This window comes from Danio rerio, chromosome 4 (genome assembly GCF_049306965.1).
Source record: "Danio rerio strain Tuebingen ecotype United States chromosome 4, GRCz12tu, whole genome shotgun sequence".
NCBI classification, from domain to species: Eukaryota; Metazoa; Chordata; class Actinopteri; order Cypriniformes; family Danionidae; genus Danio; species Danio rerio.
Window position 1 is genome coordinate 12723432 of NC_133179.1, and position 26803 is coordinate 12750234.

General features: G+C 32.2%; 1 protein-coding gene and 1 long non-coding RNA gene across 2 annotated transcripts in view; one reads left to right on the plus strand and one right to left on the minus strand.

Moving 5' to 3' along the window:
* The window catches only part of tmem178bb (transmembrane protein 178Bb), a 118972-nt gene that overhangs the window by 38852 nt on the left and 53317 nt on the right, over positions 1-26803 (plus strand). The window contains exon 3 of the mRNA NM_001002396.2: positions 15414-15527. Within this exon, the coding sequence (NP_001002396.2) occupies positions 15414-15527 (114 nt within the window). The remainder of the gene's footprint in view (positions 1-15413; positions 15528-26803) is intronic.
* si:ch211-9f20.4 overlaps positions 19994-26803 on the minus strand; it is a 54780-nt gene continuing 47970 nt past the window's right edge. Inside the window, exon 3 of the long non-coding RNA NR_186828.1 lies at positions 19994-20106. This is a non-coding gene — a long non-coding RNA (si:ch211-9f20.4). The remainder of the gene's footprint in view (positions 20107-26803) is intronic.

Here is a 26803-nt window from a genome sequence, read left to right on the forward strand (position 1 = left end):
ACACTTAATATCCACCCAATCTGCTAATATCTGCTATATTGATAAATGCAAATGTAATATGTTTTCCCAACAAATAAAATGATACAATAAAACATAATATTTTTGGATGATAAATTTTATCTTGTGTAGCAAAAACGTATTATAATCAGTGCTACTGTTTGTTAGCATTATTAGCATCTCTACTTCTCTGCTATTTTTTGTACAGTGCATCCCTAAACACATCTACAAGTAATATGTAGATAATAAAATCATCAAAGATTTGCTTTTAAATATGATGAACTTCACTTGGTGTGGCAAAAGTTTAATATAACTTGTGTTATTGTTATTTAGCATTAGCATCACGTTTATTCATCCTTTTATGGAGTGGATTCCTGTTAGCATTATTAGCATCTTATAATCTCTAACCTTTTAAATAGTGGATACCATAAATCATTAGGTTTCCTTCACTACAGTATATACTCTACAAATGAAATGTAGAGAAGAGAAAGCTGACAGTGTTTTAGATTCCCTGGTCAAAGTCTCCTCAAATTAAATGCTTCTCATGGGAGCCTCAAAGTTAGCGTCGCAACTGCTGCTATTATCCATTTGCTGCACATGTCAGCAAAAAATATGTAATGGCAAAGCAAGGAGTGAAGGACGACGTGTTGGCAGCCGTTTAATTAAACAGCTCTGCGCCAGTGTCCAGATACTATCAGTCAGTAGTGTCTGCCTACACGTCCACCAGATAATGATAATGCATCTTTATAATCACCTCGTTTTTAACCGACCGAGACAAGCGCTGTCCGCAACACCCTCTGTCAGATTGTCCAACAACTTAAAAACAGACAATTAACCTGATAACCAAGGTGTAGCCTACACTTTTAGACATTTTATTGTACTTTTTGTGTTAATTTAATGGCAGCACTGTTGCCAGCAGGTTACCGCAACTACCCCTTTACAGTAACTAACCTGCAAATGTGTTTTACAGTAGCAGGGCCCTACTGCAATTGTATTTTACAGTAAAATAGCCTTATTGCAGCTTCTTTTGTAAGGTAAAATGCCCTTTACCACATTTTTATTGTACATTATTATGATTTTTACAGTATTTTACTGTAATTTATTTACATTGTACACTAGCAGTGCGAAACTGTTTTGGTATTATTTAGTATTTACTACAGTATCTCATTTATGTCTTGCAGTACTTGATTACTTTGATTACAGTATAATACCGCTAATTTCTAATATGCAGTAAGTTACTGTAAAAGTTCTAAGATGGTCCACAATGCAGAGCATATTACCGGTGTGAACTATAAAGAATGTACTGCTATTTACTGGGCTTTTTTAAGGTAAATAACTGTAAATACAGCAAAGTCTACAGTGTAGATATAAAATGCTGCTTTGGCTTATTGGGACTGTTCACATTCTTTGAAGAGAGATTGGATCGGATGATTTTATTTTTATTCATTACTCCCTGCGAGCTTGAGCTGAACAGCCGGCTGACTTGGACCACACACACACAAACACACACACCAGGCCGAATTCATCCATCTTCATTCTCCAACACAGTGGCTTGAGGGCTTCTGCCATGTACATACTGATTCTGGCGAATTACAAGAGACAATCCACTCCTGAGGGAAGCCTTCATGGCCCTTCAAAGACAGCGTGATGCTGCGGAGTGTAAAACTTTCAACATGATCCATCGCAAATCAGGCTCAGTGTTCCCTGTCATCAGCTCCTGAAGGCAATGCTGCCGTGTTTCAGCTGATCTCGGATAGCAAAAGATGAACGTTAGGAGTGTTGTGGGGTATAGAAGATAATCATGCACTCAATATGAATTTGTATTTCCGAAATATACGTTTACATGCATAAAAACTTGCCTTTTCTCACAATATAACATTGCAGCATCAGCTTATTTATCAAAGAGTGTGAGATGATGGCGAGGCAGTGGCGCAGTAGGTAGTGCTGTCGCCTCACAGCAAGAAGGTTGCTGGGTCGCTGGTTCGAACCTCGCTCTGTTGGCGTTTCTGTGTGCAGTTTGCATGTTCTCCCTGCCTTCGTGTGGGTTTCCTCTGGGTGCTCCAGTTTCCCCCACAGTCCAAAGACATGCGGTACAGATAAATTGTCCATAGTGTATGAGTGTGTGTGTGAATGTGTGTGTGTGTGTGTGTGGAAGCTTCCCAGAGATGGGTTGCGGCTGGAAGGGCATCTGCTGCATAAAAACTTGCTGGATAAGTTGGCGGTTCATTTCGCTGTGGCGACCCCGGATTAATAAAGGGACTAAGCCGACAAGAAAATTAATAAATAAATGGATTGGTCCGTGTCAGAAACAAAGTGTCTATTAGCACATTAGAGTTTTACAATCTAAAAAAAATGCAGGGTTGTTGGAAGCCAAAGTTGGGTCAAATAAAGACCAATCCAACCATTGTTGGATCCAACAAATAGTTTAGTTGTTTAATCAGTTACTCACAGAAATAAAACAAAAACAAATGAATCTAAAAGTGAAAATTGACTTTCTCTGTGAGTACTTTATCAGCTAAATTCAACTTTGGCACCGTCTGTTCCAGTGCTACACTGCGGTCGCTATAATTGCTCACGTGCTGATCGAGTTTGTCAATACGTCAACCTTAAATGCTCGATTTAAACTGGAGCAAGAGCAAAGTCAAATCGCTGCTTTCACCTGTTCTGTGATGGGAGAAGTTAGCTCAGAGATCAGATTGGTTTAGAGATTTTCTAGGTCCAGCGAAAATCTGCCACCATGACTCTCTGTTGTGACCACCAACGTTAAATTTTAAGTTTTCTCTGGCTTTCAGAAACCATAAATCCATCCAAACTACACGTCTGATGCACAATTAAATAAAGAAACCACCAAGTGTGTTTAAAGATTCAAGCAGCCAGCCAGATATATTGAAAGACAAAATGCTCAGGAGCTCACTTCTAGTGTGTCTTCCCACTTACATGCCTAACCAGAAGTCCGAAAATTTACTTTTAAGATGATAAAACCCTGTATGAACTTGTCTCTTCAGTTGAACACAAAACAATACATTGATCCATGAACATAAATATAACCTCTATGATGACTAAACAATAATCAAATGTTCACTTTTTGCATGATCTGCCCCTTTAACTGAGAACAAGACTGTCCTTGATGATATCTTTGCACTGGCGAAATGAACCACACGTTACATTCATCATCATGTGGAGCTCAGCGGCTGCATGAAGCATCTCTGAATTAATTTCACTTCACAATTTATCGCTCTCGTTCCCCCGCAGCCGTAAACTGATCTACAGTACCTGCACAAACACTGTGGTAATTATGAAGACAGTGAAACGTATCAGCCGGGTCAGTGAATTTGCCACTGTTATATCATCACCAACCCCCCCTAACAACCAGCTAGTGCACTTAACTGGAGGAGATTGCTGATAATCCTGCCTGGCTTGGGTTCGGGGAGGGAAGGACCGCAATCTGGGTCAGCAAATAATGAGGGCAGGACACGTACTGCACCATCTGGAGCTCCAGCAGCCCGTCTCTGACTGAGACATGCAGGTCTGGAGGAGAACACACAGAGACGGGTTACCTGGAGCGGGGATGAAGTGTCTCTGATGGTGGAAAAAAATTGGACAAATCTGGTCTATAGTGCACTATAAAGTTTTAGGTGTTTTCTGTGCACTATGAAAATGGGAACTGCTCTGCTTTTATTTTCGAAAGACTGATTAACTAACTAAAAAGGTGAATATAGAAAGGAAGTAAAAAAAAAATAAACAAACATTCTGCAAGGGCGGAGAGTTTTGTGTGTTGTAAAACAGAAAAAGTTTGTGAATTTTGTGGGTTTATTAACAGGCATAAAATCAAAAAAATTAAAACAATAAATATTATGTATTATTTGTTTATTTATTTGTAGTTTTACTTTTTAAATATAAAAACAAGTTTATAAATGAAAACAAACAAAATCTAAAAGGTCACAAACAAAATCTAAAAAATATATAGTACATAGTATAGAACTGTGCTTAATTTGCAAATGAATAATTCCTGGAACAAAACCAGGAAATAAAAGTTACCGTGACGATGCCCACCAAACAATTTCAGTTTTCCTGGAACATGACATCATTAAACGGTGACAGCACAAAAAAAGTTGTCACATTTCTGAAAAGTGCCATATAACATTATAGGTCAGTCATGGATAATAAAAACATGTAGCTACAAACATAAATCGTATGAACAATCACTATTCAGTTGACTCTTCTGTCATGTTTTCTGGCTGACTTGAGATCGGTTTGTTTCTGTTTCCCACTATCCTGATCCACTCATGCAGTTTCATCTTCTCAAGATCTCTTTTGATCAGGCTCATGATCAGATTTACTCGTGGTTTTAAAATATATAAATATGCGTGACTGCCTCTTTGCCATATTGAAAATACAAATTTAGCTTGACCACTACGCCATTATTTATTTGTTGCTGACTGCGCACAAAATAATCACCAACCAGTGAGAGTGATTGTTAACATAAAGTTGATTGGCTGGAAAAAAAAAATAAAATAAAATAAAATATATATATATATATATATATATATATATATATATATATATATATATATATATATATATATATATATATATATATATATATATGTATATATATATATATATATATATATATATATATATATATATAGACATTAGGGCTGAACAATATATAGTTTCAGCATCGATATCGCAATGTGATAATTCGCAATAGTCACATCGCAAGTATATGTTGACTCTGGATTGTAATTGACCATTTTGCAATTGTTTTTTGAGGCTTGTGACTGTATGAGGGTTTTAAATACATTCAGGCATAAGAAGTTGTACTTTTTGTAACATTTTAATGAGTTGTTTATCAAACAAAGACTACAAAGATTATAATTTTACATTTGATTATTCAATTACTATAAACCTTAATACAGACCGATTCCTCTGTAAACAATAAAATGCTGTTTATTTATTTATTATCTTTTCTTTATTGAATTCTTTGCTTGTAGATTGTTTCCTATATTTTATACATATGCATTGCCCTACAGAATCATCCCAAAGAGACTAAAATTATAAAGTCTTTCCAAATAGTTATTCAACAAATCTAGCTAGATTTGTTCAATATAGTGCAGTCCTAATATTTATTTTTTTTCAAGGGATTTCATATAGGTGAAGTTTTATTCCTCACCACTGTTGCCACTGGCTTGCTTGGTTTGGGACATGCGCATTGATGGATTTGCTGTTCACTGTTTGGACTTTTAGCAGTGAAAATTAAACAACACTGAACTGAACTAAACTGAAATTTAACTCTGAAAACTGGACTGAAGCGGTTTTAATTTACTAGAACTTCTATGTTAGGTAGCTTTGACACAATCTACATTGTAAAAGCACTATAGAAATAAACATGAATTGAACTGAATTCATGATAGCCTTCATATTCTATCAGCAGATTAATCTCTAACTTTGCTGCCAAATAAACCCAAAATGTCATCTCTATAGTTTATTATGCATGACATTCTAAGTTCTATAATGGATTACATTCTGTGAATATTAAAAATAATCTGTTAAGAAATATTCTAGAATTGCATTCAATTTTACACATCCACATTTATCCATGACTGAGTTGCACCAAAAACATGAAAGCATATGCACAACACAGCCGTCAGCACTGAAGCCACAATCCCAAATGAGAAGTGATGGAGCCACACATGCATTGTGTCATCTGTGGGGCCCCGGGGCCAAAAGGGAAAGAGAAAATCAGATTGTGTGATGACAGGATCCCTGATGTCCATATGCATGTGGCTGAATCTTTATGTTCATCATGAGGGCCGAGAGCAGCATGAAGGCACGTTTAGAATTAGATTGGGTTAAAACGTGTGAGTCAGCGGATGAGAACGTTGCTCGCCCAGGGACTGTTAGTGTTCAGCTTTGATAAAGCTCTTCACTGTTTGCTATGTCACACAGTGCAGCAGTCAATCTGTGTGTTTTCTTGGAGAAAATTGGGAATCATTTTTTGTAAAGCATTTTTTAACATTTAATTTTTATTTTATTTTATTTTATTTTATTTTATTTTATTTTATTTTATTTTATTTTATTTTATTTTATTTTATTCCAATTTCTTGCAATTAAGACTGAATAACATTTATTAACAATTAAATATTCATAATTATTTATCTTTTTGAAAGTTTTTTCATCATCTTTTATTGCAGTTTATTCTGCAATATTATAAATTAAAAAAGAGGTGTGCAAATTATTTTGAAAATAAGTTTGATTGCTTAAATAAATAGGTGCATTTGTTTATTTTGAATTTAGTAATAATTATTTATTAAACAAATGATACATATTATTTATTATTTAATAGTTTCTTATTAACTTTTCTTGCAGTTCATATCCCAATAATGTGAGTACAACTGCTGTGGATATTACATGTAATGTAAAAAGAGGTGTAATGTGATGCATTTGTTCATTTGGAATCTTATGAAATAAATAAACAACTCTTAAAAATAACATAACAAAATATGAGAAAATGTATATTATAAAATAAAACAACAATATATATATATATATATATATATATATATATATATATATATATATATATATATATATATATATATATATATATATATATATATGTATTGAATAAATGTGAAATATGAAATAAGACAAGCAAGTTATTAAATTACCAGAGTTATTGTGTACATGAACAAATGCTTCTCCATGTCATTTAAATACAAAATAAACATTTCTTAATTATAATTTTATTTCATTCAGATTAACACTGAAACAAATAAACTGTTGAATAATAAACTTTTCCATAATAGTTTTCATTATATTGCACTGCATAAATACTTTTGTCCATGAAAACATCTGCATGATATATGAATTTTATCCCACACAAAAAGATCCACTTTCTGCATGACAAAGTTTATTTAGTGCAATGGTAAAAACCATAAAGTCTTCATGACAAGACTGAAGCATCAGATCAGTCAGTAAGTTCTTTATACCACTCAACAAATGAGTTTATGATTTACGTAAATAAATAAAAGCATCATCTGATCACTGTCACACCTACAAAAGGGCATTACTGCTTTAGAAACAGCCACAGCACTAGAGCCCATTTATAAAGCAGTTGACAGAGAGATCAGGATTAATCCATGCCATGCTAGTATGATGTTTTTGCTGCGTATTAAACATTTGGACTCTCAGGAGGTTTAACCTTTCATAAAGAGTATTATTTAAGTCATTCTAGAAATGGCCTGGATGTTATGGGAATGTGCTGTTTGAATTATGTCAGATTTTTATGTCAACTTATGGCACAGATATCTGGAGAACTTGATTCTAATGTAGCTCTCTGTGGTCAAATAGTTTAAATTAAATTAAATTAAATTAAATTAAATTAAATTAAATTAAATTAAATTAAATTAAATTAAATTAAATTAAATTAAATTAAAAAGTGGAAAAATAAATAAAATGAAAAACTAAATAAAAATAATCTAAAATAATAATAATAAATAAAATAAAATGAAGTAGAAAAATTTTTATAAAATGAAATAATAAAAATGTGAATAAATTACAAATAAAACATAAGAAACCCTCCAAAATAACACATAAAATAAAATATGCAATTCTGACATGGAGCTTTCTGTGGCAAAACATTTTTGTGCCTCTAAAATAGCATCACACTTTAAATTACAGAAGTGACAATTAATCAATCAATCAATCAATAATCAAATATATAATATAATTCTGATCTCCAAAACATAATGCAAAAAAAATAATGAATGAACAAACTTACAAACCATTAAAAATAAAAACACTGTTCTGTAGAATTTTATAGCACTAAAATAAAATAAATAAATAAATAGAGATGTCTTTCCTTGGCAAAATGTTTTTGCATTACCATACTAACAAAATAATAATAAAATACTTGTTTCTAAAACTAGTAAAAGGTTGTGCTAAATTACTTTCTGTATCACAAAATAAAATAAATGTGTGCATATACTGATTACACAATAAAAAGGAACTTCAGAAACAATCCAAAGTCTCACAATAAATAATTTCACGCCCAATCCACACAGTTGCCAAGTAGCTATTAATTATCGCCAAAACAAACACTCTTGAATATGCATAAATCAACTATTTGTTTTATTGTGTAGCCTCTGAAGGAGATATTTAAGTATCCAGAGTTATTAAATATGCAGTTGTGATAATTATGGCACAAAGGTGATTGCTATGGAATTAAAATAAGCGGCATAATAACAACTTCTCCTACATGACCTCAAAATGAATGCATTAAATCAATCTCTGCGCCACATTCAGACCGGTATATTTTGCCAAGCGAAGAGGAAGTTGAAGTGATCTTATAGAAAAAGTACAATATTGATCCAGATTACATGTAATGAGGACACTGGACACATATTATCGATTAGGTCAAGTCAGAATCCAGCCTTTTGTACAGTATTTGTAATCTGTTACCATATTGACATGCGGTCCTTCCTCAAGATGAGCAGCTGCTGTCGATATTGTGAATCGCAGGTTTTTTCTTAGAAAGCTTTCGCTCATTAGCAGGCAAGAATTGGATGGAGTGGAGAAACAAAAGTGAAGCAATTATTCGTGAATTATTGACCAAAAATAAAACTTTGCAAAAATGGCAATTGCTAAAGTTCCAGAGCAAATTCAACCATATACAAGAGTGTTTTTTTTTTGTGACTGCACCTTCGCACTTGGTTGGACATGTGTGAAATGTGTCTCAAATGGATTATTTAAAAGGCATTTGTTTATTTATTTATTTATTTGGAAATTGGGCTGAGCAGACACATTAGCTGCGGATAATGGCAGTGATTAATCCTGAGGTAAACAGCTAAAAAAATGTGCTTGCAGAGAGGAAAAATAAAATCAAATTCGCCCTTCAGGAAAAAAAACGAAATATAAAATGTCCTTTCTCACTCTGTGATAGTCAAAGCAAAGCGAGACACGCAGGCAGGAGATTCATAAATAAGTGAAAGAGACTTCCAGTCTGCCAAATCCCAGTCTGCGCTCTTTAGATTAGTACAATGAGCAGAAAAGCAGACGGAGCACAGCCACTGCTGAGTCTTTGTAAAACTGTGCAAGAATCAAATCAAGAGGAGAGCTTTATAGTTTGTGCATATACAGTATATATATTACCGTTCATACCTTTATTAAAGCGTTTATTTTATGGTAATGAGGCGACACGGTGGCTCAGTGGTTAGCACTGTCGCGTCACATAAAGAAGGTTGCTGGTTCAAGTCCTGACAGAGTCAGTTGGCGTTTCTGTGTGCAGTTTGCATTCTTCCTGTGTTGGCGTGGGTTTCCTCCGGGTGCTCCGGGTTTCCCCCAGTCCAAAGACATGTGCTATAGGTGAATTGAATAAACTAAATTGTCCATATTGTATGTGTGTGAATGAGTGTGTATGGGTGTTTCCAAGTACTTTGTTGCAGCTGGAAGGGCATCCGCTGCGTAAAACACGCTGGATAAGTTGGTGGAAGGTCGAAGGAAAATGAATGAATGAATGAATGAATATATATATATGTATGTATATTATGTATATATTTATTATATTAAATTATATATATTTATATTATGATAGCAATTCATTGTGTAGATTAAAGTTTGTGTGTTTATTTATGTGTTTGTTTAGATCCCCATTAGTCACTACCATCGACAAAGAAACTGACAAATATACATCAAATTATCATCAAACCAAGAAAATTAATAAAATTAGTTTACATTAAAATAAGACAATAGAATAAAATACCAAAACCCAAAAATGATAAATTTACACTAAACCATGACAATAGACACCAATACCACAACCAAACAAATATACATTTACATTAAACCATAATTATAGAAACAATGCAATAAAACTATTAGAAATTAGTTTAAAACATCATGGCTAGGTAAATGACATGAGTTTTAAAAGGTTTTTACAATCCTCCGCATTTTTCTGATTTTGTAATTTGTTTTTATATTTTAATGAGATATAGCCATTAAAAAAATGTCAGACCTAGATAAAGCTGTTTTTCTAAAATTAACTTGAGCTCTGCAGCGAATAATCTCATGAGCACAAAATATTTGCAGTTGAGAAAGTCTTATGCTTTTAATGTTGTGTTGAGAATTCGTAGAAAATGAGGATGTATGTATGGGTGCGGCCAATGGAGAACTGGAAAATGATTGACAAGTAACGAATCCCACTAAACTACACCTGTTAATATCAGTTTTGTATAATAGTGCGAATCAGGAAATAAAATTTGTTGCACATCCCTGAATGTAACTCTTGCATTGCATTCAATTCTTTTTGTCTTTGCCATGATGACAGTCCTACTTATTTTGCAAGATACTAGTATTCAAACTAACAAATAAATAAAAATAAAAAACACTGTTCTGTAAAAATAGAGGTGTCTTTCCTTGGCAATATGCGTTTGCGCACACACGCACACGCACACACGCACGCACACACACACACACACACACACACACACACACACACACACACACACACACACACACACACACACACACACACACACACACACACACACACACACACACACACACACACACACATATATATATATATATATATATATATATATATATATATATATATATTTATTTATTTATTTATTTTTGACTAGTAAACCAAAAGGAACTCCAGAAACAATCCAAAGTCTCACAATAATAATTTCATGCTCAGTCCTTCATGCAATTGCTAAGTTGGTACTAATTATTGCCAAAACAAACACTCTTGAATATGTATAAATCAACTATTTCTTTAATTGTGTAGCCTCTAAAGGAGTATCCAGAGTTATTAAATAATAATTTAAAGGCTTAACTAGGTTAATTGGGCAAGATATCGGACAACAGTGGTTTGTTCTGTGTCAATTTAAAACAAAAAATGCTAATAATATTGACCTTTTTAATGCTTTTATTCCAGACTAACTAAAAGAAATAGGACTTTCTCCAGAAGAGCGGATATAATTGCAGTGTTAAACATCACTTGGGAAATATTTGAAAGAGAATTAATATTTCACAGGAGAACTAATACATGTATGCTATCCACTAGGGGCCTATTTGGATTAAACAATTTAAATAAATAAGAATTTTTTTTTTTTTTAACTTGCTAGACTTTTTATTAGCAAGTTTGCCTCTTTAAAAAACATAATTTAAACATTGTAAGGCATTTTAACAGTAGTTTAAAGGCTTTGAAAGTTCCCTTTGAAGCAACTTTTGAAGCATATATTCAATAATTGACTTGTCTTCAATAATAACACATTTGAATGATTATTTGAGTTGGGAAATGATTGGCGTTCCCAACATACAAACAGAAAGAATGAGCAAATGCTCTTTGATGACCAAGTAAGGGAATAAATAACTTCAGACAGGCTGTCAGAGAATTATTAAAAACATGAAAAAATCTCTCAGTCAAAAAAGATCAAAAAACTGTCTCTGTGTGAACAGCCGTGGCGTCAGGGGAAGCCAAATAACCTTTCATTGACTACTTGGCAACATTAACACAAACTGTTCTGTAAACAGTGTTTTTACGCCACATAAAAACACTTCGACATATAGCATATAATGTTAAATGCATAAAGACAGATGAAAGCTTAAGAGTCCTCAAAAGAAAGCGAGCGGCTCTATATTTAAGTCACACTTCTGAACTAAAGTAAGTGCTGTGCTCCCGGTGACACTTTTAGACCTGCCTTCAGCTTTTCTTCGTCGTATTTAAAATCTATTCAACTCTCCTGGGTCTTGCTGGCCATCAGAAAATCTATATGGAGGAACAGCGCTGTCTGGTCAACCCGGAAGAAAGATGGTTTTGCTTTACAGTCGGTCACTGACCCGATCAGCTTCGGCTCCGCGGGGACAAACAGGGCCAAAAACAATCTGTCTAACAAAGCCTGTGTAATGAGAGATGCTGGAGGAGTCGCTTATTAAACCCAGAGTAAGCCATAAGCAATTGTGCACTTTTGTTTTGAGTTTTAAATCTAGGTGAGCTTATTATGCAGAGAGAACTAGAAGTGCACCATTATAAATTGATGTGCCTTAAAAGTGTTAACAGCACTGCATAGAAAATACTGTTTAAGAAACAATTATTAGTCCTCCTGTGAAACTCTTTTTCAAATATTTACCAATAGAGCAAGGACATTTTATATTTTTCATAGTGTTTTAATTTGTATTTTACTTCTGGGAAATGTTTTACTTCTTTATTTTTTAGCTGGAATAAAATGAATACATTTAAAAACTGCCAAAGTCAATATTATTAGCTCCCTTTAAAAAAAATGTATTATTTTTTTCGATTGTATATACAGTTGAAGTCAAAATGATTAGCTCTCCTGTGAAATTTGTATTCTTTTAAAAATATTTTGAACACATTTTTAAAAGTAATAGTTTTAATAACTAGTTTCTAATAGCAAATAGATGCTGTCTTTGCCATGACGACAATACATAGCATTTTTCTACTAACCAAGATATTAGTATTCAGCTTAAAGTGCAATTTAAAGACTTACTGTAACTAGGTTATTTTTAAGTAAGCAAGTTAGGATAATTAGGATAACAGTGTTTTGTTCTGTAGGCAATTGAAATCTATATTGTGGAAAGGAATATATTTTTAAAAGCTATTTTTCTCTCTTTTTCTTTTCATTGAACAATTGTATTTGCATTGCTTAAAAGTGATATATATACTGAACTGTGATATGTTTTGCATACTAATGAAGCATTTTTTGCAGAAGTAGATAAAGCTGATTGCCTAAAATTAACTCTGCAGTGAAACTTCTTGTGGGGACAGAATATTTGCAGTTGAGAACTTTTTTTTGTGAACATTTGTTGTGCTGAGCATTCATAGAAAAAGAGGAAGTATGTATGGGTGCGGCCAATGGAGAACTGAAGAATGATTGACAAGTGACGAATCCTAATAAACTCCACCTGTTAATATCAGCTATGAATAAAAGCATGAATCAGGAAATGAAATTTGTTGCACATCCCTGAATGTAACTCTTGCATTGCATTGAGGATAACAGAATTCTGTGAATCGAATTGTTCATTTGTATACAGCAAATTGCCAATATCTTAAACATTGAAGAAAAACCTCTCCTGACATTTTTATTGAAGACGTATGGAATTACGTTTATTTTTCTCAATTAAATTTAGTTACCTTACATCTACTAGATCTTTTGCCAGCACATCCATTTTTATTTTGTGACAGTAATGATTTGCTAATCAATGTGTCACCAGAACTTCCCCTGGTAAGACAACATAGATTTTAGCTAGTCTTGCGGTTCCTGGAAGAATAAGATAATGGAGGAGCAAACTGAGCAACGGGACTATAATTCTCCTTTCTGTATGATACAAGCTGCCATTTTCTATCTGCAGACTTTCATAATCAACAGGAAATGATATCTGGACAATGGCACAAGCTGGAATGATTGCTCGCGTGTGGTGTTAGGATACAGAAATATGTATCATTATCTTTGTCAGGCCTTTTTCACCGATGATCAGAGCAAGTCTTCTCGTCTCTTTCTAAAGGCCGTATATAATCGCTCACGAAAGACGCTTCACAGCTCCAAAATAAAATCATTTCAGACACGACAAGACATTTTTTATAGCCAAAGCTTGAGAGATTCGCTTGTACTAGTCGACCAGAAATCCTGGAAATGCACAAACCAAGAGGACAAACCAAGAGGGATTTCCAAATGTGTGACACAAGCTACAGGAAAGCACCGTTTGATTAGGAACAAAAGAGAAACATCGCACAACTTTGTAAATGTTGAAAAAGCCTCCTGGGATGCTCAAAACAAAATTAGATCTGCTTTCTCAAAAAGGAAGAGAAACGAAGAGAGAGAGAAAAAAGATCAAATGTGTGTAGATTTGTATGCTAAATACAGCATAATGAAAATGAAAATATCTACTGTAGTTGGTTTGTGGACACTGAAAAGCTGGAATTACTGGTGAAATTTATAAACAATTAGAAAGAGAACCACAAATTATATACATTGAATTAAATCAGATTTTTTGAAGTAGAAACATTTGTTGTAAAATACAATATATGATTGTTAGAAATGTGAGCTGAACCCGAAATTGCAGGATGTAAAGTCAATTGTAAAATGTAAACAGAAATTCAAGATACAAAATGAGAATTGTATGCATTTTCTCTGTGTGGAATGTGCAGTTAGAAATGCAATGAATTCAGAACTGTGAACTCAGAACTCTGTTCTGCAATTCAGCATTTTGAGCTGTAAAGATATTATTGCAAGCTATGTATTCAGAATTGCAAGATATAAAAGTTATATGTAAGTGATGAGCTGTGATTTAAACCTTAAATTGCAAGTAGTAAACTTAAAATGTTGAGAATCAAACTTAAAATTGGGAGCACTAAACTCAAAATTATAAGATTAAAACCTAAAATTGCGAGCACTGAACTCAAAATTATAAGGTTTAAACAAAATTCTGAGCACTAAACTCAAAATTAGAAGATTTAAATTTTAAATTGCGAGCACTAAACTGACAATTAGGAGAATTAAACTTAAATTTACAAACAGAACATTCAAAATTGTGAGCAGTTAACACAAAATTAATAGAAACTCAAACTTATTACATTTAAACTTAAAATTGAGAGCAGTGAACAGAACTACGAGGTTCAAACTTAAAATTGTAACCAGTAAACTCTGAATTATGAGGTTTAAACTTAAAATAGTGAGAACTAAACTCAAAATGAGGAGATTATACATAGAATTATGAGCACTAATCTCAAAATGATTACAGTAGATTATATTTAAATATGCAAGTAGTAAACTCCAAATTATTACATTTAAACCTAAAATTATTAGATTTAAACTTAGTTTGCGAGCACTAAACTCAAAATGATGAAATTTGACCTTAAGATTGCAAGCACTAAACTCAAAATTATAAGATTATACCTAAAATTGCGAGCATAAATTTAAAACGATTACATTTGAACTTAAAATTGTGAGCACTAAAGTTCAAATTATTAGATGTAAACTTAAAATTGTAAGCAGTAAACTTAGAATTGTGAGCTGTAAACTTAAAATTACGAGTGGTAAAATCAACATTACGAGCACTAAACTCAAAATGACGAGACATCAACTTAAAATAGCAAGTTGTAAACTCAGAATTGCAAGATGTAAAAATAGACTAGTAGGTTGTTAATTATGAAAAATAAATGAAGTGTGTAATACAAACAGAATTGTGAGATCAACTTTTCCCCTCTGAATTGAAATCAACACATGCATTGTTGTGGCTTTTCTTGTCAATACAAAGCTCACTGATGGCATCATCTGTTTATCAGCAGATAATATTAAAACTATTAGAAACATAGCTAATTGCTGGCTTACATTGTTCATGGTAAATGTTTTACTTAACATTCATTTCCTCCTCTATACACTCAGGGTCCATTGCGAGATGCTCCTACATCAAGTACCACTACTCTTCGGCCACAATACCCAAGGATCTCTCTTATAACATCACCAAGACCATCCGTCAGGACGAGTGGCACTCTCTACGTAAGTACCACAGCTTTATACCACCTTCAAGATGCAATAAGAAAAACCACTACTGTCTCTATTAGAGTGAATAAACAGAACGAACGCAGCTTTAATGTCTAGTTACATTCATACCTCAAAGCAGTGCATATTTGAAACATTAGACGTGCATTATAAAGAGCATCATCCAAACAGTAATCATCCCCTACCCAGTGATCTCATGATATGTAAGTGGAAATGCAACATGTTGTAATCTCGTTGATTTATTTGGGGCAGGCTCTCTGCAGAAATGGATGAGGTGACTTGTTGTTGGTTTGTGGAAGTAGGGTACATATCTCAAAGTGCCTTGTTGACCCACTTTTTGCACCATGCACCATCCTGTACATAACAAAAAGTGGGAATTATGGAGATGCTTTAACAGAGATGTGGGGGGAAATGATCTGTTATGGAGAGTGAGACGTTACTATCTTACGCACAGTAACAACTGTCATTCATTCATTCATTTTCTTTCGGCTTAGTCGCTTTATTCATCATGGGTTATCCAGCATTTGTTTGACAGAGCGGATGCCCTTACACACTTATTCACACACATACACGAGGGCCAATTTAGTTAATTTAATTCACCTATAACGCATGTCTTTGGAATGTGGGGGAAACCGGAGCACCTGGAGGAAACCCACACGAACACGGGGAGAACATACCGTAACAATTGTGTGATTGTAATTTTTAATCAATTTAAGTCCATGCTAAATTTATTTTATTTTATTAATTATTTAAATTATTTATTTATTAATAATTTTCTTTGTTTTTTTAAACATATGAAATTAAAACAAATATACAATTTGACCAATAAACATTTGCACAACAATTGACAATAAAAGTTACAATATGCAAACAAAACATAAACAAGTAAAATAATAATAATAATAGACAAATAAAATAAGTCAATAATAATAATATAAAATAAAATATAAAAAATTAATTAAAAACAAAATACTGTCATTCACTTTTAATCTAAATTAGTGTAATACTCGTCAATGCAAGTTGTTATATATATATATATATATATATATATATATATATATATATATATATATATATATATATATATATATATATATAGTTTAATTAAGTGAAAAATGCATGCATAGTTGAAATGACAGACATAGTGAGATACTTTCCCTATTTTCTTTTAAACATTTGCAAGGAAAACAAGAACAGAAAATAGTACAAATAAATAAATAATGAATGAATGAATGAGCAAATGAATGAATGAATGAGCAAATGAATGAATGAATGAGCAAATGAATGAATGAGCACATGAATGAATGAATGAATGAGCAAATGAATGAATGAGCACATGAATGAATGAATGAATGAATGAATGAATGAATGAATGAATGAATGAATGAACAATCGAATGGATACACATATAAATACATAAAATGCTGAAGGAGATAACGAGAAAGATTCAAATGGATTAAGTCAATTTTGGGTAAATATTTGTATCAGTTTATTTATGGATGGATAGATGGATGGATGGATGGATGGATGGATGGATAGATGAATATACATTTAAATACATAAAAGGCTGGAGGAGATAATGCGAAAGATTTAAACGGATGAAAATCAATCCTTGCTAAATATTTCTATCAGTTTATTTAAATTAAATCTCAACTGGGACCAAGCTTGAATGCTAAAATACCATTTATTATTACTATTTCTGAAGTGTAGTAAAATATAAAAATCACAGGTTAGATATTAGAGTTTTATATAGGGAGAGTCGATAATTTAAAAATTATTTAATATGTTAAAATAACACAAGTCACTCTCATTAGTGTTCATAAATGGTACATGCCGATGAAATGTTCTTAAAAATATTAAACACACAAATCAGTAATCTTATATTTTAGATGTATAATAATACGTTTACATAAAATACTAACAACAACAAAAAACATTTACAGATTTTGGAATTTTAATAACCTATTTTAACATCATAAGTCATTTTATTCAGTGCCTTTATGCATTCGTAAGCGGTGTTTGTTGCGAATGCTCGAGGTTATTATGAATTAAATGCATAGTAATCATTTTATTTTGGGCGTTCATTTCACATTCATCTCACCAGATTAAGTGGGCTTCGCTTTGGGAATAAATTTTCATTAATTTTAGGACACAAAGAATTAGTTTAAGGAAGCCTACAGTAAGAGCTCATCCAAACGTGGCTGTTCTGCAATAAATGCAGCTTCTCTTTTTTGGCTGATGGCCAAAGTTGTGACACTGCTTTTCACTACAGTTTACCAAAATTTGCACTGAGTGTGGAGTGTGTAAATCTGCACAAAAGACTTTCTCCCTGGAGGGTATTGGCTTGTTTAAAAGCCTCTTAAAGGGGACTCATCTTGAATATCAGCCTTGTTTTGTGTTTTAGTGCTATAAAATGGTGCATCTACCAATACATTCATTCATTTTTATATCCTTCAGCTTAGTCCCTTTATTCATCAGGGATCGCCACAGCGGTATGAACCACCAATTTTTCTAGAATATGTTTTACACAGCGGATGCCCTTCCATCTGCGACCCATTATTGGTAAACATACATACATACTTACTCACACACATGCACACAGTTTTTTATAAACTTACTGTCACTTAATTTGCACATTTCCATCCACAGCACAACTGCAGCAGTTCAGCATTTCTGTTTACTGGCTGTAGCAGCTTGAGATTTACAAAGTCTGAGCCAGAAAAAAACATTACAGATATTCAGTTGTTGGAAGTTTTAAGTCTCTATAGACTCCCGACATCTGAGACACTGGGGATGTTTTGGTTGAATTAAAAGAAGTAGGTTAAAGTGTTATGTGTTTGCACTAAATGTAGTTTACTCAGGACTGTTATACCAATGAGTGTCCATTGATAATGCACAGCAAATCAGGGTCTATACCAGTGCTTCGTGTTTTAATTTCATAACCATAACAAGTTGGTCACTTCATATTTTGAGAATGCCTCCAAATTTATTTTCTGAATTTGATAATAACATGCTTTGCATTGTGTCTAAGTGTAATATATTCTCAGAAACCAGACTTAAAAACAGTTTCATTACAAACACATATTTATTATGCACGATATAGTCAGGTGACAAACTTTTTAATCTTTCTGTAAAGATTAGAGAACTGCACTATTAGTGTATTGTTTATTTGCACTTTGTAACGGAGCAGTAACAGGCTAGTCTCTGAGTTAAATCAACATCACTCCTCAACAACTACATACACATTTCTGAAGCCTCCTGCAGCCTAGAAGTTTTAACCTCTTCTTCTCTACCATAGTCTGATTGTAGAAGGCTTTAAATCCACTACAGATCATCTCTGACACTTTGGCTGTCTAAAATTGCTTTTAATTTATTTTTAATGGTCCCTACATTACGCATTTTGTTGACTATATAAGTTACACTGCAAATATATGCCAACTAATTCTCATCAGAGTATTATTAGACTGTGTCCTTAATATCTACTAATATTGATCCACCAACAGATGTTCTATTAAAAATCACAAACCCTTTGCAACATATTTCAAGAGCACTTTAACCAATTACAATGGGTACCAAAGTGCTGTACATAAACACACAAAATACATGCAAACAAGCATGGAGCCAAAATATATAAAGTCACAACACATGACTAAAAGCTAAAGAAAACAAGAGTGTTTTCAGTGACCTTTGAAATGGCTCCGAAGTAGGAGAAGTCTTGGAGCTGCTACTAAAAAAAGCTCTATCACCTCGACAATTCAAGCGTGATCGTCGCCATCAAAATAAAGTGAGACGACTTGTTTTGTTGTTTCTATAGTGTAAGATTAGCATACAAAGGCTCCGCCCTCTTCTGTAAAGCAGCAGCTCATTTGCATTTAAAGTGACAGAAAAACGACATGCACTCTAAAAAAATATATCCGTAAATTAGCAATTTTACATATTTTGTGATTGATATTTTTATTTTGCCTCATTTATTTATGCTTATAAATTGCATTATGCGACCTTAATCTTTCCTCCAACAACTTTTAACCTTGAAAAGTTGGAAAAAAGTGACTTTTATTTACAATTTGAATAGTTTAAAGTGAAATATTATCTTGGATAGTGTTATATTACGTATATCGTAATATATTACAATATAAACATCTTGTAATAAACTGATACTACATTTTCTGTTATTTTATAGACTTACTTTAGTACTTCTTATACATTATATTATTTCAAACTACTAAAATGTCAATAAAAGTCACTTTGTTAAACTGTACATAGCAAATTTGACAAGCTTTAATACATAATCTGTAGGATATTTCGAGCTGAAACTTCACAGACACATTATGGGGTCGTCAGAGATTTATTTTACATCTTACGAAAACGGGCATAATATATGTCAGTGGTTTGAAGCTGTGGTGTATCATGCACCCGGCATGCCCTCAAACTGTCATGCGGTCACAGTCTAGTGGAGATCAGCATCTGTCAGGTGACGGAAGACACTCTCCTGTAACCCCAAACCCTGCGGTATCCGAACAGTCTCCATCTTTCTCTGGCTCTCCTCGATCCAGCATGGAGACGTATGAGAGCAGAGCTGCGGGAGCGAGACGGAGAGTAATACATCAAAGACCTCTGAACTCTTCACACTCTCCATTTCTAGCTCAGAATCTGCTTCACATGAGCCTATGATCCTGCCAGTTCACTCTCTGATATCAGGCACACTGATCACAGACCTGAAGCAAGAAGGAGTTTCAATCTGGAAACTGCGGAATGTTAAGGCTGAACAATTTTTGGGAATTTATTCAGAAATAAATCTGTATTATGTATATTTTATTACTATTAACAGAGCATACAGGCTGAAATAACAATATAAGGAGATATATTAATTCAACTACACCAACCTCTATTAACAGTCTCTTTAAACTGAGGTATCCAATGAAAGAAGTTAACAGAAAAAATACAGTATCTAGAATGAGATCAATAAAATACTATTATACAATATGAGGTCATTGTGAGTCCTGATCATTGCTTTGTGCATTAAAAAACACAAGATTTTGGCAGCAGCTGAAGCCCAGATCTTTAATGCACACAGTTGTACCAGGTTCACTCAAGCTGTGAATAATTCCAACATTATAATATACTGAAGTTGTACCAACCACTTATACGTGTCCAAGTTATGTGGAGGAAGCCAATGTTGTGCTAATAGTTTTTTTGCAAAAGTAAACTAGCCAGCCAAACAGCGTTTTTATTAGCATTTTATTGTTAGTTCTTTAAGAATAACTACTATACAAAAGTAAAGTCAGTGTTTTTATGTTGTATACAGTCACATTGTGCTATTTTATTGTTAGATAATTTTTGGATTAGTTAGTGTCAGCAATAAAATAACACAATGTGACTGTAAACAATACAAAAGACTGATATTACAATTCTTTAGTAATTACTCTTAAGGAATTAACTATAAAATGCTAATAAAAATACTAAAAATTATCTCTTATTTATGAATAAATTACAAGAAATTAAGGGAAGGCAAATTAAGCAAATGACAATAATGATAATAAAGAGTTTATATGGTTATAAATCATTTTTATTGGATAAAAGTACTTTTGTTTATTTTGTAATTTGTTAAATGAATAAATAAATTACAATAAAATACCCAAGCATTTAAACAGCATTGTACATGTTGATATTTAAAAGTTTAAATTATTATATAAATGTTTATAATTGTTAAATAAAATTAGTAAATAAATGAATTAATTAATGAAACTACAGTGTGGATTTTGGAAAGACTAAATTTAAAGTGTTAATAAATTATGAATAAATGAATATAATCGATTAATAAATGATACACATTTATTAAAAAATAAATAATACATTAGAGATTTAGACATCTACTAACCTAATTTAAACAATGAAAATCAAACAAAAAAAAGCATGCAAAATAAAATTCCAATTTCAAGGATTACTATAATTAATTACATTTTTTAGCCCTCTAATTTGGTCTTATAGCCACTATTGCACCAAAGTATCATGCATGCCTAATTATTTTAATACCTCCCATACAGTGTTTAAATGGTTGTTTGAGTCTCCCAGTGTGTTTTCAATGAGTCTGATCCAAGTATCCTGACCTGTTCTGCAAAGAAAGATATAGACGGGCCATTCTGAGATGTTTAATGTTCATAAGCGTGCACACATCAAATCAAAAGTGCTTTCCAGTGGCGAAGGAATTCGAAACGTTAAAAGAAAAAGAATTAGCAGGAGACACGGCCTTTACAGCTTTGATAGCCGTATTGATTTCAGAGGCCTGGAGAGGTCAGGAGATCAAGATCTCTCCATTAGTGCGCATTCAGAACTAAATGACTCTAGTAGAGTCTGGAAAATGGACAAAAACAGAATCAAAAGACGAAGGTGAAGGAATGAGATCAGAGCTGTTTCAATTTAACACCTATAGAAATAACATTTGTTCAGATATATGAATAATAGTTCACATTTCTTAAATAAACTAAATTAAAATCTTACTGAACCCAATGTCTTGAAAAGTACTGAGCATTTTGAAAGGCATTTTTAAAATATTAAATAGAATTAAAATATCTGTAAATAAATGCAATTAATTAGCTGGCAAGCAGAGTTATTCTTTATGAGATTTTCCCCTATATTGAACACAAAAGCAGAATCGACACTCTTAGTAAAAATGTATATACTATGGATGTCAATGCTATTGGTTTCCAACATTCTTCAAAGTATCTTCTTATGTGTTCAACAGAAGAAGAAAAACTCAGATAGGTTTGGAACAAGTGAAACGTGAGTAAATCATAGCGGAATTTGACATTTTTGGTGACCTATCCCTTTAAAACAAAAGCATTTGTTGTGATGCCTACAGAATCAACAGATCAGATACTGCTTGAGTTTCAGTTGCTGGATGAAAACGTAGACCTGACATTTCATAAAGTGTTTGAAATTGAAGAAAGAGAGGCTAGAATGCTCTTCGTAATGCTGATCTTCTTGGGAGCAAATTGTAGGAAATATACCACGCTCATTTTTACCTGTCAGTCAAATATAAGTCACACATAATGACAACACTTCTATTACACAGCGCAAAACAGAAGCTAAAATACCCTGCTTTACATTTAGTGATGGCTTTTATTCAGCCATAACTGTAGAGAAGTTAGAAAATTAGTGCAAGTTAATAAGTTAATCAGGTTTATTTTCATTATTTAATAGTTAATTAATTATTTAAAAGTTTAACTTCATATTTTAGCCTGTTCAATTGAGATGAAGTAAGTTGAGATGACTGGAAACGTGAAGCTGATTCAACTAAAAACATTCAATGAACATTTTTTTGTGTATGGAGGTTCAAAGTTGCGCAATAATAATGGCTACAAAAATATACTATGTTTATTAAATGTATATAGCCTATAGTTGTTGAGGGTTAATTATGTTATTTTCTAGCGTTTGAAGTTTTGTACAGATAATATCATGATGGTCATTGGTAAATTGCTGCCAGTCAGTTTTAGTGTCAGTAATGTTGCCAGATATTGTGGTGAAACTTCCCCCTGACACCCCAAATGAATCCCTCAAAAATGTACCAAAACTATTTTAAATCTTGTATTTTTCAATTAGTTTACAGATTGTTATCTTGCCACTTTATTATGATCAAGTCTAACAACTTGGCACTTACAATAGCTAGATCTGGCAATGTGATGAAGCAGAGGCTGCTCTCACAACCTTTTTATATTGGGATGTTAGTTCAAAAAACTTGAAATGTAGTTTTTGAGCATAAGAAATACAGCGAGGACTGTATTGAGCTGAACACAGGGAGCGAGTGAGTGAAAGCTCTGGGCGTTTGGTCTTTGGATGAAGACGCTGTGGTTCGGTAACTTCAGCAGCTTAGGGATTTTGTAAGATCAAAAGGAGGCGCCAAAAACGAGCAGCGGGAAGCTGTCAATGAACATGACAGGAAATAATCTGCCGTGATGCGTAAAGGTGCCCAAAGAGGCGAATTATGATCTTGCTTTCCCAAATCCTCCAGATCTTAGAGCACTCGACGCAGAAACTGCTTATAGTGCTTCACAGACCAAAAAGAGTCACAAGCTGGATTGGAAACGAGGGAGGAAAAAATAAATAAAAATCAGGAGGGTGCTATAAAATCTGTTCTTTCATTATTATAAGGGTCATGCATTTATTCATATAATCACTTTAGGAATGTGATTTGGTGGATATGACAGGCTTAATCAAATTAATTTGAATGAATCATGCAAATAGTCATGTCTTATTAAAATAAAAATTGTGATGAAATTAGTGAAATTCTATCAAATGGCATGATGTGGCAAATTAATCAAATTATTTGCAAACATCAACTAATAAAATCAGTCATTTTGAATTCAATAATTAGCATCAAATAAAATAATTTTAAAAATAGTTAGAGCAATTAGGCTTATGCAATTAGTCAGAAAGACTTTTAGTTTGTTTAGCATATTAATCACAAATATGTCACATTAAATGTTTTATAACTAACTAATCAGTGTTTTTAATGTTATTCAATTTACATATGATGCCAAGTAATCAAGCTAATGACACGTTTCGATTCAGTCAATTTGAATTGAATTACATTTAATTATATCAATATGGTAAACATGTATACTGTAGTCAAATATTCAACACAATTCAAATATTTTAAGTTCAGTTAATCAGACATCCGGCAATCTGATTAATTAAACATTAATGTATTAAACCTTTTGCAAACAACTTATAAAACAAATTATTGTTAAATTATTGTACAATATTGCTAAATAATGTAATTGAAGTACACAAGTTGATGAATTACATCTCAACTATCACACATTAATCCTTTTCACTATAAATAGCTTTGAATTGCTTTATTAAAACAAATATATTACTGTTAACAATCAGATTAATCATGCAATTAATTATGCAGTAATATTGTAATGCATTTAGAAACATAAAATGTTTTATAATAACACTACATGGCAGTTGGTTAAATAAAATAAATAAATAAATAAACAGTCAACCTACATTACAAGCCAGTTGATTAAACTGAATAATTTTTATAAAAAGTAAAATATTCAATAAAAAATATGATAAGTTATTTTTTTAAATTAGATAAACATATTAAATTAACTTGATTTCTGTTAATTAGGTTAAAATATAAAATACAGTAATACAGGCAGAGAAAATAATTTCAATATTGAAATTAACCAACATCACACTGAATGAACAAATTAAACTGCCAGCTCTTAATATTATTAAAATTATATAGTTTAAATCTGCATCCTTTACTGAATCAGTTTCACACACAAACCAATGGTTTATTAGCTTCCAATGGTTTATTAGCTTAATGACTGTTGTCTTGGGACCTTGCTAAAAACAGAACCTGTAATGACACACTAACATCCCAAGCAGTAATTTAGTCTTTAGCCTAGACAGGAACACGCAGAGCAAATGAATTGTTAGGAGTAATTAACTGTCACTGCTGTAATCAGACACTATTAAGGTGGGACAGAGCAATTCTTATCATCCCTGTACTTACTATATACTTATTTAAACCGCTTGAACATTGGCCTTCAATGCATTTGACAATAACACAATATTGCCTCAGTGTTAATTGATTTCATTTCCATGCATTTAAACATTAAGGGAATAATACACATCTTTTTCTAATCGAAAAGAAACACCTGCTTTTATTATAAGTTTTCCAAAAATGTAATGCCTGAATATGCAAATGATTAATTATTTTAATAAACATGCACTAATTTGCATGCATTTCTAGCTGAACAGTCTGAACATTGGATGAAGTCGGCTTCAAAATTTTGGTTCCAATTTTTTTCTTACATATTAGAGTCAAGGGATTTTACAGAGAGGATTATATGAATCTCTTTTTTAATCCCTCCATAACTCAGAAAACACTGCAAAGAGTCTGAATTTCTTTTTCTCACACATTTATTCATACATACCCCTCTTCATGTGAATAAAACTAATGTTTAGTGTACTAAGGGCTGCTGAAGTGGAGATATGTGCGATCTGTGCTACTAGAAAAATTTTCTGAGAAAATGTCCTTTAAAAGCAAATTGTTATTGAAATCTATTGAAAATAAGTGACAAAAGCAACACTTAAAAGTATGTTTGGATGTTTTCTTTACATTAGACTGAGAAAAAAAAAACTTTATCAAAAGGGTTAAGGTTAGGTTTACGTTTAATTTGCAGGATCTTATTTTTAAGGGGTCGTTCACCAAAAAAATATATTATGCCATGATTTACACACTTTTCACTTGTTCCAAACCTCTTTGATTGTTTTTCCTTTTATTAAAAACAAAAGAAGATATTTTGAAGAATGTTAGTTGCTGGCACCTATTTACTCCCATAGTAATAATTATTAAATTATATTATATTATATTATATTATATTATATTATATTATATTATATTATATTATATTATATTATATTATATTATATTATATTATATTATATTGTAAAGGGATAAGGCCACATAAGGGAGAGTAACTACTCATTTTTGGGTGAACTATCCATTTAATAAATGGAAACCGGGACCATTACGGAGAGCTTGAGAAATCTCTGCACTGGCGTTTTGACATCCATGATCATGATATTTTCTTTGAAAAGTGGAGAGACCTTTTCCTCTGTGGCAGGAGAGCCGTCAATAGTCATTCTGACGGTTGGAGATGCTGATCTTCCGTTGACCTCTTTCATTCAGACGTCAAAGAGCAGAGATGCACACAAATAACAGTGTGTGTGATTGAACGTTCACTGAGGAGAGCGTGAAGTCAACACCAAACCACATTTCAGATATATTTTACTTCTGTAATGTGACAGAAATACTGTATTCAGTGGAACAAAAATATATTTTGGCCATATGGAATTGATTTGTATCTGTATGACTATAAATAATAGTCTCATAATGCCTGTGGGTCCATTTTAAATAGGAATAGATGCACAAATATATATATATATATATATATATATATATATATATATATATATATATATATATATATATATATATATATATATATATATATATATATATATATATATATGAAGAAATAAAACTTTGCAAATTTATTTTATTTTTTTATTTAATATTATATATTTTATTTATCTTATTTTATTCATTTTATTTAATTATTTTATTTATATTTTTATTTTATTAATTTTTTTATTAAATGTAAATGTATTTTATTTTTGTTTTATATTATTTTATTTAAATTGTAATATTTTATTATAAATTTTATTTTATTATTTTATTTTATAAAAGGCAA